This window comes from Coturnix japonica, chromosome 2, assembly GCF_054131305.1.
Source record: "Coturnix japonica strain WE chromosome 2, WE-NBRP24, whole genome shotgun sequence".
Classification (NCBI taxonomy): domain Eukaryota; kingdom Metazoa; phylum Chordata; class Aves; order Galliformes; family Phasianidae; genus Coturnix; species Coturnix japonica.
Genome location: NC_140664.1, coordinates 133,957,585 through 133,971,617, shown reverse-complemented (window position 1 = coordinate 133,971,617; position 14,033 = coordinate 133,957,585). Strand labels below are relative to the sequence as shown.

The 14,033-nt window shown below is 39.1% G+C and overlaps 1 protein-coding gene across 1 annotated transcript in view; it reads right to left on the bottom strand.

The window, feature by feature from the left end:
• Positions 1-14,033, bottom strand: part of XYLB (xylulokinase) — a 75,466-nt gene that overhangs the window by 46,646 nt on the left and 14,787 nt on the right. Inside the window, exons 9-15 of the mRNA XM_015852885.3 lie at positions 13,865-13,983; positions 13,048-13,129; positions 12,042-12,082; positions 11,511-11,626; positions 9,512-9,627; positions 8,589-8,662; positions 7,770-7,866 (exon numbers count right to left, since the gene is read on the bottom strand). Of these exons, the coding sequence (XP_015708371.2) occupies positions 7,770-7,866; positions 8,589-8,662; positions 9,512-9,627; positions 11,511-11,626; positions 12,042-12,082; positions 13,048-13,129; positions 13,865-13,983 (645 nt within the window). The remainder of the gene's footprint in view (positions 1-7,769; positions 7,867-8,588; positions 8,663-9,511; positions 9,628-11,510; positions 11,627-12,041; positions 12,083-13,047; positions 13,130-13,864; positions 13,984-14,033) is intronic.

The window sequence follows — 14,033 nt, the reverse complement described above, 5'->3', positions numbered from 1 at the left end:
TTTCCAGGTAGGAAAAGCATAGCACTGCTGAGCTGAAGGACAAAGAGAAATGATATCACTGTCCAGAAGATGGGAACAGGGATTACGTGTAACTTGGCATATCGTTAACGGTCTCAACACCATGGATGCTCTGATCTCACCCTTTCCACACATCCAGTCTTTCTACTTTGAGTAAGTCCAGTTACTGATCCCAAATTCCAGTCTCCAAGTGTAAGCTAAAAACTGTTCTGCTGTTACTTTTTATAAGTTCTTTCTTTGACACGAGTAAGTGCTGCACTCGAAGCCTGTTTTAATGAACCTCCCATCCTTTGCCATCCTTACACTTGAACTAAACTGACACAGTAAAAGCCTTGGGGCTGAGATGTGTCATTTTATGTATGCTATGCATACCTTTGCCAGCGCATAGATAAGACATAACATATACAGGCTAAAAAATGTTGTAATTTAAAGGTGGAAAAAGAAAACCTTTCAAATGCATCCTTAGGAACCTCAGCCCAAATTAATTCCTTCCTACATAAAGAGAATTAGTTACCCAATAGGCTACAAAATTCCACCTGTCCAAAGGAACGTGAACTTCTATTTGTTTTTACTTGCACAATAAATATGAAGGGTTGTGTTTCCTTATTCTTGAAACAATTTCAATAAGCACTGAGTAGCTGTCATCCAGAAATCAAAGCCTGGATGGAACTAAAGCTTTAGACAGCCAAAGCAGTTTCAAAAGCAGGTTAAACCTGTCTTACCTAATCTCATACAACAAACAATCTCACAGCTAAAAATCACAGTACATACAGGCAAATAGAGTACATAGGGAAAGAACGACTTATCTAGGGGAACCCCTTTTAACACTGAAACACTCAAGTGTGGGTTGATGCAGCTGAAAGCAGTGGGACACTTAGTGTTCAGAACTGATGCATAATGTGAGCTAGAGAAGTTGAATCGCCTTAAACCAGAAAAAAAAGTTAAAAGACAGCTGGAGGGTCTGTGGAACCTTGGGGGAGATGATTAGAGTTCACTAACAGGCCTGTCACATTTGAGCAAGACAAATGAAAATCCAGAAAGACTGGGAGATTTAAAGAGGAAGAGAGTTTTAAAATGATAAGTTACTGATATATGACTAAGTGTTAACTAAGGTAAGATTTTACAAGCAGAGTCATCATCAAAACAGGAGATCACTGCTGTTGGTATAAATACATATCAAGCTATATGTATGCACACTTACAAATCAGATAAGCTCCATAACAATGGCATCTTCTACAGATTCACATTTCTGAGACATAGTAGATGATTCTGATCCCTCAAGTTAATTCTTCAATAACATAAGTGACCCCTTTATTATAAAACAAAACAAGTATTTTTAGAAGGAATTTTTTTACTTATTTTCATTATTATCTTGTTCTTAAAACTATCAGCCCTAACAAATCCACTACACAAATGCTGCATTGTTTGATTTCATTCTCTGTTAACAATCTGCACCTTGCTCATCATTTGAGGTTTCCCTACCTTCAAATTCTAGTTACTAAACCATAACATTACTGCCTGTAAGACTCTAGAGAGTCCTATACAGTCAGGTTTCCTTTCCAAAAGAAGGTAGTTACAGACTGCAATCGTATCATTTCTTTGCTAATCTAAACAGATTTAAAACTATGCATCGGTCTCAAAAACAAGTGATAGAAGGAGATTTATCAGATAACCCAACTGATCCCTAAATCCCTGGCTTCCAGAGATCCATAAGCTCTAACAAAACCAGGCAACTGACAGCCTATTTTTCTGAATACTGCTTGAATAGCACATCTACTGAAACAGCTATAAAGTCTCTCCTAACATCAGGGCACAGGAATTGAGCCATTTAAATAGTTGGTCTTTTGCTGACCAAACGTTAAAAGTGATTGTTCAAACAATGACAACATTTTATCATTGTGTCAAGAAAGAAAGGCAGATAGCACCCCTTCCAACCTTTTTATTAACTCTTCAGATTTTCTATCTTCACTGTGTTTCCTGTATATGTATAACAACAATAAAACAAAATAAAAGCAAGACAATAGCCGCTGCATGAAAAAGCTGAGAGCACGTAAGCAGCTTCCTTATAGCACATTAGGTCATTTCCTTCAGAGACATTTTATCTAATCCTTTTAAAAATCAGTTATACTAATACTGTACTCTCCTGAGCCAAGTAATAATAAAAAGGTCCTCTTGTAAAATACTTGGTCAGGGAATTGGTAATGAGCTAACCAACCTCCCACTCCAGACCACTGGCTTAAAACCAAGCCTTGCTTGATCATGTCTAAAAGGCTCTGCTACGTGATACAAGTCTGATATGTGGGAAATAAAAGGGGCTGCTAGAAAGTTCTTGGCAAGGTCATGCCCATCTTATGCTGGCACTCTTATCAGTCTGAAGTTTCATCAGAAAATACAAATATCCTCCACAGCAGAATCACTGACTTATCTGGCAGGAAGGTCCTGCCTTTGATGAATGTGAAAGCACTTCAAGACAATACTCCTTCCCCAAAACATACAGGCTAAAGATACAGTGGTGTGGGTATTTGTGTTCTGTTTGCCTCACATATTTCACAGTTTTTCTGCACGTTCCAATGCAAGCATTACCACCACTAGCTATTACTTTAAACTTCATTCTTCTCTTATTTTTCAACAGTTTTCACTCACTTTCTGGAGCAAAAAAGCTCTAACAATGCCGTCACCCTCGTGCTGCTGAAACACCACCAGCACTCTTAGCAGCAAACAGCAAGAGACAAGTGTAAAGCCAACACAACATTTTAGTATTGATTTCTCTAGGAAATTTAAATCCCGCAGGGCATAAACATCAATTTAATCTGTATGCAACTACAAAATGGCTTCGCTCGCACTGTTCCTTGTTTCAGCCAAAACACTGTTACAACTCGAGTAGAAACATACTCAGCTGTGAGGACAGGCAGAACAAACGAGTATCCCAGAGTTGCTGATAATTAGCAACAGAGATGGAGGCTACAATCATAGAATCCAGGCAAAGACATCACCAGCCTAACACAAAGCTATCACTGAGTATCTCAACAATCAGTGGCATCTCACCTTGCCAAACTGTAGAGCCACCTACCATCAAGACAACCACTACTGTGCTGCAAAGTGACAGCATGACAACCCAACATGATAACATGAACAATGAAATACAACAGCTCCATGTTGTACTTGCTGTTTTCTGAGCTCCCCTCACTCCTCCAGGCTGCTTTCCTTGCAGACAAAGAGCCACACATTATTGCCACCCTCACCCTGCTGCAATGAACACCAGATGAAACCACCTCCTAAAAAGAAAGAAATCTAGCAACGTGGAAATTACCTTTATGTAATGTTAGGCTGAGTTCTTTAAAGTGAAAACACCTGTTTTCTAATTACTGAAAACTCAGGCCCAGCGTGCTCTGAGATTTCCTCATTTTCCCAGTACTCTTAACTGCTGTTTAAAGATGCATCCTGTTGTACATTCAGTGAGAAAGATGCATTTTCACACTTGACACACCAGTAACATATGGCTCTTAAGGAAAAAAAGAAGGCTGCTTCTTAGCACACTGCAAAAACACAGGCACATCTATGTCACCCCAGCCAGTACATAAGCACCAAGTAGTGTCAGCAGAATTCAGGGCACCAACATTATTTGCAAGCGATAGATTTATGTACATAACAAACTGTAAATTACTTAACACACACAGATGCAGGATTCTACGGACAATGCTTTTGCTTGTAAAACTTGGCGCCTTCTATCCATCTCCCCCTGCTGATGGCAGGTGGCAGAATCAGATTGCTAAAGGTATAAAAGTGTGATACAATCAGCACAGTGGGCAGCTACAGTGTTAAGAAGCCACTAACAGGTAAAACAACATGAACACTGAGCTCCGGACTAAAGCTAATAGCTTCAAGACAACCCCCTACCCCAGATAATTACCATACTTACTAGGCAGGGTTCATTAATTGCTGCTGCAGCCCAACAGCTCTAGCACATCTGACCTCATACGTACACAAACTGCTCAGATTGCCATCAACATGTCAGCACATCATTTAAATATCTGTTGGTTACATGTGCAAACTATGCCTGAACCTCAAGTTTTGTACTGTTTTCCTTCAGCATGCATCACATATGCTTCTGTAGTATTTACTTCTCCCCTAATCACCAGTTAGTGAAGATTTTCTCCCAAGAATCATTAGTTTTGAAGTTGTTCACCAGAACAACTTCACTGGGTACAAACAAGGACCATCATAATGTTCCCCAGCTCAGCATCAATATGAATTTTCAGGAGTCAGGAGTAGAATCAACACTGAAGTGATCGTGAAGATTATTAAAGTATACAGTGGGAGATCACTGAGCTACTGACAGTTTTATAGCTGCTGAGATCACCTGTGACACTGATCTGCAGACACCATCATCTCTCTATGAAGTTGCCATGGTTTAGATGAAATAAATGTGTATGTTCCTTATTACAAAAGGTTCCCAAAGCAGGCAGCAAGCACAGCTATATGATCAGCATCTGAACTCCAGTTGTGAGCTTGGCTTTCAAAAAGGGGGTGGCTGCAAGCAGAAAAAAAGGATGTGACAAAACAGAAAGTGTTTATGATATAATCAGAATCCAGGAAAATAAAAGCATAACAGCAAACCTTCAGCTTATCTGCATGGATCTCTGAATAAGAGGATGTAAACAACAGGCACAGACCAAACTTCACTTGTTTGTTTCTAGACCACAACACTCCATCCAACCCTTAAGCAAAACAGGATACAGGGTGTTACTGAATGATTTCCCCTGAAGTCTGATTGAGAAAGATTAGAGCAATTAGAGCAAAGTGACACACACTTTTAAACCCCTCAAATCACAACTAATGTAGGGTCTAACTTTTCCCTCAAAGATCATCCAGTGACTCCCTGCCGTTTTCAGAACAAGGCAGAAACTCACACCCCAGTCTCAAAGGGAAAAATCATGAGGCAGAATCCCCTGCCCTCTACTGGCAGACAAGCTGCACTGAAGGCTGTGTATATACACACACAGCAGCTGAAAAGCTATTTTAAGGCTTAGTGCATTATTCTTTGTAGTTTGTGAAAGATATATAATCATAGAATCATAGAATTACCCAGGTTGGAAAAGACCTTGAAGATCATCAAGTCCAACCGCAGCCTAACCATAGTACCCTAACTCTAAAAACCCTACACTAAATCATATCCCTAAGTACCACATCCAAACGGCTCTTAAACACAACCAGGAATGGCGATTCAACCACCTCCCTGGGGAGCCTATTCCAGTACCTAACTACCCTTTCTGTAAAGAAGTTCTTCCTAATATCCAACCTAAACTTGCCCTGGTGCAACTTGAGGCCAATAATGTACTGGACACTTCAAACTTGCTGCATAACCTCACATGTAAAACAACACTTCAACATCATCGCACCTATTCCTGCAGAGCCAGGTAGAATGAGAAGCTTTAAAGTAATTCTACTAGAAAGATAACACATTCATTAACTGAAAATAAACTCTAAGAAATTATCTAACACATGTTATGTTCGTGTCACATATCCAAGAATTCTGAAAGACAGAAGTATTCTCTACAAAACTCTCTTCCACAAACTGCTTTCTGGCATACCTGCAGCTTCCATCATTACAGTCAGCCAAAGTGCACTTGGCCCAGGAATGGAGAAGCAGGTTCACAACCCTGCAAAAATGACTTTGCAGCACCTTGATGCCAGATCTGTAGAAATCCGCAGCCAGGTTTCTGGCTCATTTGACATGCTGCCATATACAACTCAGGAGGGAAAGTGCTTGTTGTAAATGACCATATCACTTCCATCTTCTGTTGCAGAAAGATTTAGAAGGGTCATCACTTAACCTTCTGGATTTTGTGAGTAGTTATTATTGTATTCTCTTACTGATGTAAAAAACAAACAGATTTATACTGCTGTAATTGCATCTGTGAATGCAATTCTTGATTCCCGGAAAAATGAAAGTAAATTCCCCATGTAGAATAGGCCTAAAAAGATTTGAGTAAACACAAGGATTCTGACTGCATCTTTTATACAAAAAGTAAATGAGGTTTAATCACATTAAAGCCAAAAAAAGCAGCCTGAAAAGCAGCAGCTATAGCTGTGAAACAAGAGAAAGCCTGATAGTATCAGACTAACTCCCACAGAGCTCATCCATACCCTGAAACGTGTTCAGAACACACCCTGTTTTCAGAGCTGTCACACAACAAATGCAGATGCGAGCTTGCCATCACCACACAAACAACAGAAGATGACATTTAAATAATACCACTAAGGAAAAGTAGGAGATGCATACAGCCTACACTATGTTACAGCAGCTCTTTCTCAAAGCAGCTCATCTGTTAGTTACCAAATAGCTAGACCCTTGGGATGAAACAAAGCAAAAGCACACAAGGTTCCAAGAAACCTACAGGAAAACAATGTAATCACGCATCTCCTTTTAACTATAGATCCTACAATGTTAAAACTAAAAGAAGCGTGTGTGCTTCTAAAGCTTATGAAATCCCTCCAACTAGTGAAGTTTTCATGTGCCCTACTTATCCTAAACATACATAGAGATGACTCCTACCTACCCATTTCTGTGTCAGAGTTGCCTGACATCTTAACTAGTTCTTCTCTGACTCTGTGTTTATCTGAACTCTGACATTTATGAAGTATAAATGTATCCTCTTCAACCATGAGCTTTCTAGCTGCATAAGCCCATCACTTGGTAGAGCTGAATCTAGGAACGGATGAGAAATATTTTATACACAGTCTATTTGAATCTGTATGCATAAATAACCTCCACAATTTAATACTGTTTCAAGTACAGAAGAAAAACAAAATCACAACAGTATCCCTCATGACTGTGGATAAAAGCATAAAGGCTAGAGAAAGTAAAAGGCTTGTGAAGAAAGAGGTCAGGATTTGCTTTAAAGTGTATAAATAACTAACATTTTATTTTGCAAAATCATTACAAAATCACAGAATGACCTGGGTTGGAAGGGACCTCAAGGATCATGAAGTTCCAACCCCCCTGCCTGGCAGGGCCACCAAACATACACCTTTACTAGATCAGGTTGCCCAGGGCCCCATCCAGCCTGGCCTTGAACCAAGGATGGGGGCATTATTGTAGAAAACCCTCAAGAAGAGTTAATTCAGTGTTTTTAAGATGCTATCGGATGATGTACTGGAAGAAAAAACATCAAATTCCTTGTGTTCTTCCCCTTGAATTACACAGGTAGCAGTGATCTGCTCCCACCTCTGTAAGTAAAATATCAACTGATTTTGCTGTGCTAAAAATTCTGGAGTGCAAGATCTTTTCCCTTCTAAATCACAAGACAGGAAAAGGACTTCTGATTCATTAACAGAAAACTCTGAAGTTAAGTGAGCATCTTATGGCAGGTCCAGGAACTGAACATAGATTTCAGATTCTCTGAGTTACAGCCTTGTGCCTTAGGCAGAAGCCTAGGCACTTTTTCACTTAACATGCTATCAAAGTCCAAGCTCTCATGTAAAAATTGACAGTGCAGCTTAGTAACAAATAGCAAGAATACTTGAAAAGAAGTAATCAAAGTTAAATTGTTGCTGCTTCTGAAGTTAACATCTGCAAAAACTTGTCCCCAGAATGCTGTCAAAAATGTTTCCAGCAGGCTCAGTTAGAAGCCATACCAGTTTCTGTATCTTTTAGGGCACCATTCACAATACTGACACTACTGTCAGAGCTCCATCTTTGCATTTGGCCTGTACTGCCATTAGTTCTGCAGCTTTTTCAGCATACTTACTGACTTTATACCCCAGCTTTTCAGCATGAATCCTCTTGGCCATGAACTGCCCTTCAATCAAGGCTCGAATTTCCACCTCCTTTGGAAAGTTCAAAACCTGTATCAAAAGAATGAATGCATTCAGTTAACCAGCATCTCACACAGTATACAAAGCCAGGCTGGTGACAGGTTAAAAGCACAAGATAGATTTACAGTTCATTATCCTTGTCTTCTCTCTGAAGTCAGCTTTCAGCTAGGCCAGTTCTCTATTCGCATGCATGATGCACGTAAAGACTCAAAAACACAACCCATAACCTTGGAACTGTTGGCAAATCCATCAGTCCTGAAATCAATGCAGAATGGGAAGAGGTACTAGTGTGAATTGTAAACTATTAGTATTTCTCAACAGCAAAGGCTGCTAAGGATCAATACCTCAAAAACTGAGAAATTAAAGTATATAAAACTCAAACACTTTAAGCAATGCCAGAGAGTTTAAATCTATGTATTTCTGTCTGCACAAAAATGAAACAAGCTTTCTGTTAGTTGTTACGAGTAGCATCTTTCAGTCCTATGTTAACCAGATGAAAGCTAACAGAAGAGAAAAAACAGTGAACTACAAAAACAAAGAACATTCCATGAAAAAAAGTTGAGTTTTTCCATGTACTACAACTGGTGCCTACAAACTTGTGTAACAGCAAGAAGTAACTAAGCATTCATTTAAACAGTAGGAACTTGGAACATGGAAGTGTGCATCTCAGGCAAGAAAAGAGATAACAGCAAACATTTCAAGCTTTGGCAGCACACCTTCAAGGTTTTAGGCAATAACCAGATTATTACTACCTTTTGGTTGTCACTGTTGAATCTGTGAATCCCAACTGCTTCAGGAGTGATTTCCATCACGTCAAAGTAGAAACCTGCATCAGTTAACATTGAAGACTGTCATGTTTTCTCCTAGCTCAAAGCTGTAATCTTATATCAGCACAAGTTGACACAATAAGTACATATCATTGTGTTTAGAAAGACTTCTGATATACCACACAATTTGTTTCTTAACTAATTTCAGTCCATATTTAATAAGTTTAATTACTTTTGGCTTTACAAAAGAGGCTGGCTCTAGGCCTCTAACACTTCATTAGAAATCCAAGCAACACAATAAAAAATAAGTCTACCAAGAAAGCTCTCATCCACCAAATCACATACACATGCAAGCAGCATAATACTAAGATGATATATAATAGAAATGGTTTCAGTGAAGTTTGTACAAAGTTGAAAGGGAAAAAAATAATGAAAAAGTGAGAGGTTCATAAGTGTGTAGGAATAGCAGAACATTTCATGCACTGGATTAGATTTCATGAATTTATTAGAGAGCATCAGATATGTTAAGTCACAAAGCAGAGCTGGTCTCTGAAGAGTTCTCTTTATAAGATCTGAAGAAATACAGTAATGCTTTGCAGACACTGAGACAAAAAGTGTGGGAAAAGATTTCCTTTGTGTTGATGAGAAGTTGGTGGGGAGAAAAATATTCAGAAAAGGAGACAAAAAAGAAAATGAGAACTGGAAAACTGATCGGAGCAACTAGGAAACTAAGAACAGTCTGTAAGGCTCAGTTCTTTATAATGGGGATATGCTGCACTAGGAGACAAGTGAGCATTGCCCCCCAAGGACACTTCACCCTAGCGGTTGCCTCTGCTCATCTTCACATCTCCAAAGCCTCCAAGTCTTTAATCAAACTCAGAAAATCCCAACCCTGCTGAGGCTCATACCCAAGTTTCCATTGTTTCCAGTAACAGTAGATGATAAGGCTTTGGAGAATTCATCCCAGGAGCCCGAAGCACACTCATTTCGGATCCTCTCTCTCATCAGAGAGCCATTCTTAAAGCTGAAACACATAAACATACCATATGCATTCTTCAAACCATTTGGCTCCAGACTTTTAAAGTAAATTGCTGTTTTATGTAATATTGCTGCTTATTACACCAACCTAAGACAGCTGGGCAATCAAAAATACACAACCCTCTCTTCATTAAGGAAAGAGATGGAGAAGGAAGAAACTAGAGTAAGAAATTAGAACTATCAGAACAACTATTAGAAGACATGTTGATAAATACAATGCAGAGATGCTCTTCTACATCTCCCTAATGAGCTGGCTTACATCTAGGCTAGCAGGTGGTGCCATACTCAGTCTAGCTCTGAACAGCTACCACACCTCAGAGCACCAAGCACAGGAGTTACAAACCAGCATATGGCTTATTATTGCACTGAAGAACACACATCAGCTCTGCCCATGCTGGCCATGGAGTAGGACTTGTGGAGCTGTGTTTTCGTACTGAGAAATGGCCTGAGTTGTGGGTGCAGAGGTAGCACTACTGACATAGTAATAAAAGGCTCACTGTGAGATTACCGTAAGGAGGAAGAAGAGCATCTATTTCCTGCATCACATCATTCATGATTTCAGGAATGTTGTACTGGTATGGAGCCAGCTTGGGTCTAGTAAGACTTACAAGGCTTATCTCCATGCCAGTATTGGCAAAGGAAGTAAAAATAGAGGGAAAAAAAATAGGAAAAAATAGAAACTTGAATTTGAAGCTTCAAAAATAGCCAACTGTTGAGAAATCATCTTATGAAAAATCAGTAACTTGCAATCAGCATTAACCTTTTAAACTCAGCTTCACAACCCTGTTCCCGCTGTCATCTACAGCATCCTATCCCTGTACAGATAAAGTCAACATCGCAATTAAAAGGCAGATGTGAGCTCTGCTGAAGCACCTACAGCTTGATTTTGTGATATTAGAAAAAAAAAGAGGTAATCTCAAGATCCACAGGGAACAGGTTGCATTAGACAGGAAGGCCATCAAATCTCCACTTAAGAAAATGCCATTTATACCCCTGCTAATTTGTAATTGAAGCAACGTTACTACTATGACACATAAGAATCAGCCCAAGTAGGGGAGAAAAGAATTCTTTAAGAGGACTGTATCTGTACACTCATAACTAATGGGTCCGTTACACCTTTCTGAAGTTCTTCCCAAGCAATAGCCCCATTCATTCCCACCAATTAATTCTGTGCTGTGCTCTGTGCAATCCTGAGGATTTAGACTTCAAATATATCTGTAAATATTTGTATCTTTAAATATTTGCCAAAAAACTTCTGACTTGTAAGATTTTCCCCTGAATGCAGAACAGCTTCAGGTCCTCTTTCCACCTACTTGGTTGGATAATAGCCAAAACATTCCCAATCACAGCAACCAAAAGCCACCACGAGGATCATTCTCTCATCTCCGTTTCTTGAGATCTCAGTATTCTCCACATGTGCAGTCTAATCTATCCCTGAACAGCACTGATTATACCTCCATGAAAAGAGACTCTTCACCTGCCCCATTATGTCCCCTCTGGACCACTAGAATAGCACAGAAGTTGTACAGTCTGGTCAAGCTTCCGGCATTCCAGATTATTATATTACAAAGGGCTGTTATTCCTATACATTAAATATACTATCTTAAACTCATAGTGACCTGGCTCTGTGAATATATAAAAATGATTTTGTCTTTTTATTGCTATGAAAATCTATCCATCATAACGCTGCAGTCGCAGTTACCTGCGCTAAACAATGAGAACACTGATGCAAATGTTTCAGCAATAGATTGCCATGGACTATACAGAATGCTGAATGTTCTATTCATGATCATTTTGCAAAGGAAATAAAACGCTAACAGAGAAATATGCTATTGATCCCAAATGTAAGAAAAAAATAGAGAATATTACCATAAAAGTGCCATGTATGTTTGAGAATCAACAGGATTGCAGAGGATATGACCTTCTAAGGCTGGTGTTGGCTCCTGGATCCACAGAAACAATGTGTCACTTGTGCCAAGGCTAATCTAGAGGGGGGTGGGGGGAAAGTAATTGAAGTGTTATCACAACGTGCATGGAAAGCAATACAGAAATTAAATTAAAACCATTTGTTATCACCACTAATTGTTTTTAAATTACACATTAAGTCAATTGGATTCATACTGAAGCTAGCTCTGACTTTCAGGTTCTCACATTAGTGAGATACATACTAGACAGAGACTTGGGCCTCAGTGACTGGAGCATTAGTTAAAAATAGTTACAGAGTTTACTTAAAGTATTTCAGACAGCTTGCAGATTGATACAAATAAAACAAGCATGAAGCCAATAAACAGAAAATCAACACCAGCAGATTAATTTGACTGATAACCTATAGCTATTGTCCTTGTTACTACTTCACATTTCATACACTATTTATTCAGTGACACGAACGTTTTGACTTACTGCAATATCTCCTTCTTGAAGCCTCATCCCTGCCAACGATGCTGAAAGCAGAAGTCAGATAAAAAGTTACTTGTGTGACTCCATTATAGCATACTGCATGAGATGTCATAGTACATTGAATTCACCACCTCAAAGTAGAATATAAATTGCAACCATGCTTGTGACAGCCTTGGCCTATACATTGTGAAAGTTTAGGTTATTTTTGACACTGAATCAAAAGCGTTCAGGACAAAGAGCTACAGAGCTGCAGGATTCTCTAGAGTTTTATATGTTCAAGTTTTAAATACCATGGAGCCTTATTTAAGGTGCAAAGGCTTCCACTTACATGAGATTACTTAAGTATCTGTTGGATTAAACTGAATTTGAATCTCAAGAAAAATCTATTCAGTTTTCAAGATATTCATCTCTCATACTGTTCATGGGAAACATTCCAGGATGAAGCCCATATCTCAAAATAAACAACCTGGACATGGCCCTGTAATACAGTAAGCATTTTCATAGTCTTGAGAAACAGATGGCTTTGCTCTGCACTGGAGCAGTCTTGAGGATTACAAGAACTGACCTTAAATTAACATCTTCCTTTATATTGAGATCTACCACTCTGACAAAAGTTCAGTCCTAACTCCTGAAGCTGTGACATCTATCTCCAGGCCCTTGATTCAAACGATACAACAGCAGGCTTTGAATTCATGTTCTTTAAGTTAAAGATGGAAGCAATTCATGTTAAGAATAGACTGTTAGGTGGAGAAAAACAAAAACTGAAGTTATCAAGAAGCTAATGAAGTCACCGCCAATTACTAGGCTAAGTGGAAGTCATTTGCTTATCCAAAAGGTCTATGTCTCAGAAGAATCAGTGATGGATGGCTGTCAGAAAAAGCTAATAATACCAAGAAATGTGATATTCTTTCTCTATATAATGGAGCATCTGAGAATTAATGGTACTGATCTAGAATTTTAGTACGTACATAAACATATTCACTGAATCTTATACACTCAACCATCTCACCTGGATTGTCTCCTGTAAAGGCTACTATTTTACAGTCCGGGCTAAACTCATAACGCTGAACGTAATAAGGAGAAATAGATCCCTAAGGAAAGAAATACAGAGTGAGGGAAAAAAAGCACAACATTGGAAAATAAACTCACAGTGTATGACACAACGTTGTAACATAGTCCCAAAAATCCCTAGAGCAGCTGCAAAAATGCAAATGCAACAGGGATCAGGTGACAGATATCTGTACTGTTTTCATTGTGCACCATCTAAAGCAATGGCTCTTTTTTGTGTTAGATACTAAGAATAAATTCATTTACTCTAAGAGATGTGAGCCTCGATTTGATTTTGCCATTATGCTACGTGAACTGAGGAGCTCTAAACATCTGAAACTATTCACAAAGATTAACTCATTAATTCTACAATTTAAAATAAGGCTCCTGTTAAGTAATGCAAATGTTGGGTTCTGTTCCTGCAGCAATAAAAGCCATACATGGTTCTGCAGCAGCCAGCTGCCTGGGGTCATATGGGAGTGGGAAGGAAGAACCCCAGAAACTCTCATGAGTGAAGCACCACCAAATTATTGGTCTTCATAGAACAGAGCATGCCAGAATCCAAGGTGATCCACAGTGAAAACTATGACAGATACCTGCTACCAGTTTCCAAAAGTGTCCACTTTTGCTCTGACACATGAACATTCTGCATATGAACAGCATACACAGAAGTATTAAGTCAACCAACGTAGCTCTGAGGATAATTGTGCACAGACGCACATTCAAATATACTCCAAGAAAGAACCATCAGCAGAACTCTCCTTTAGACAGGCACATACCAGAACTGAATGGGATGGCACAGGGTTTCCCAATTTCTCCGCTAATCCTGGTGCACAAGCATCAAGGCAGGATGCTGACCACACCTTTTCCCAAATTTGCAGCAGATTCATACCAGAACCTGGAAGATATAGATCAAAACTAACATAGATCATTAAATGCAAAACTAGG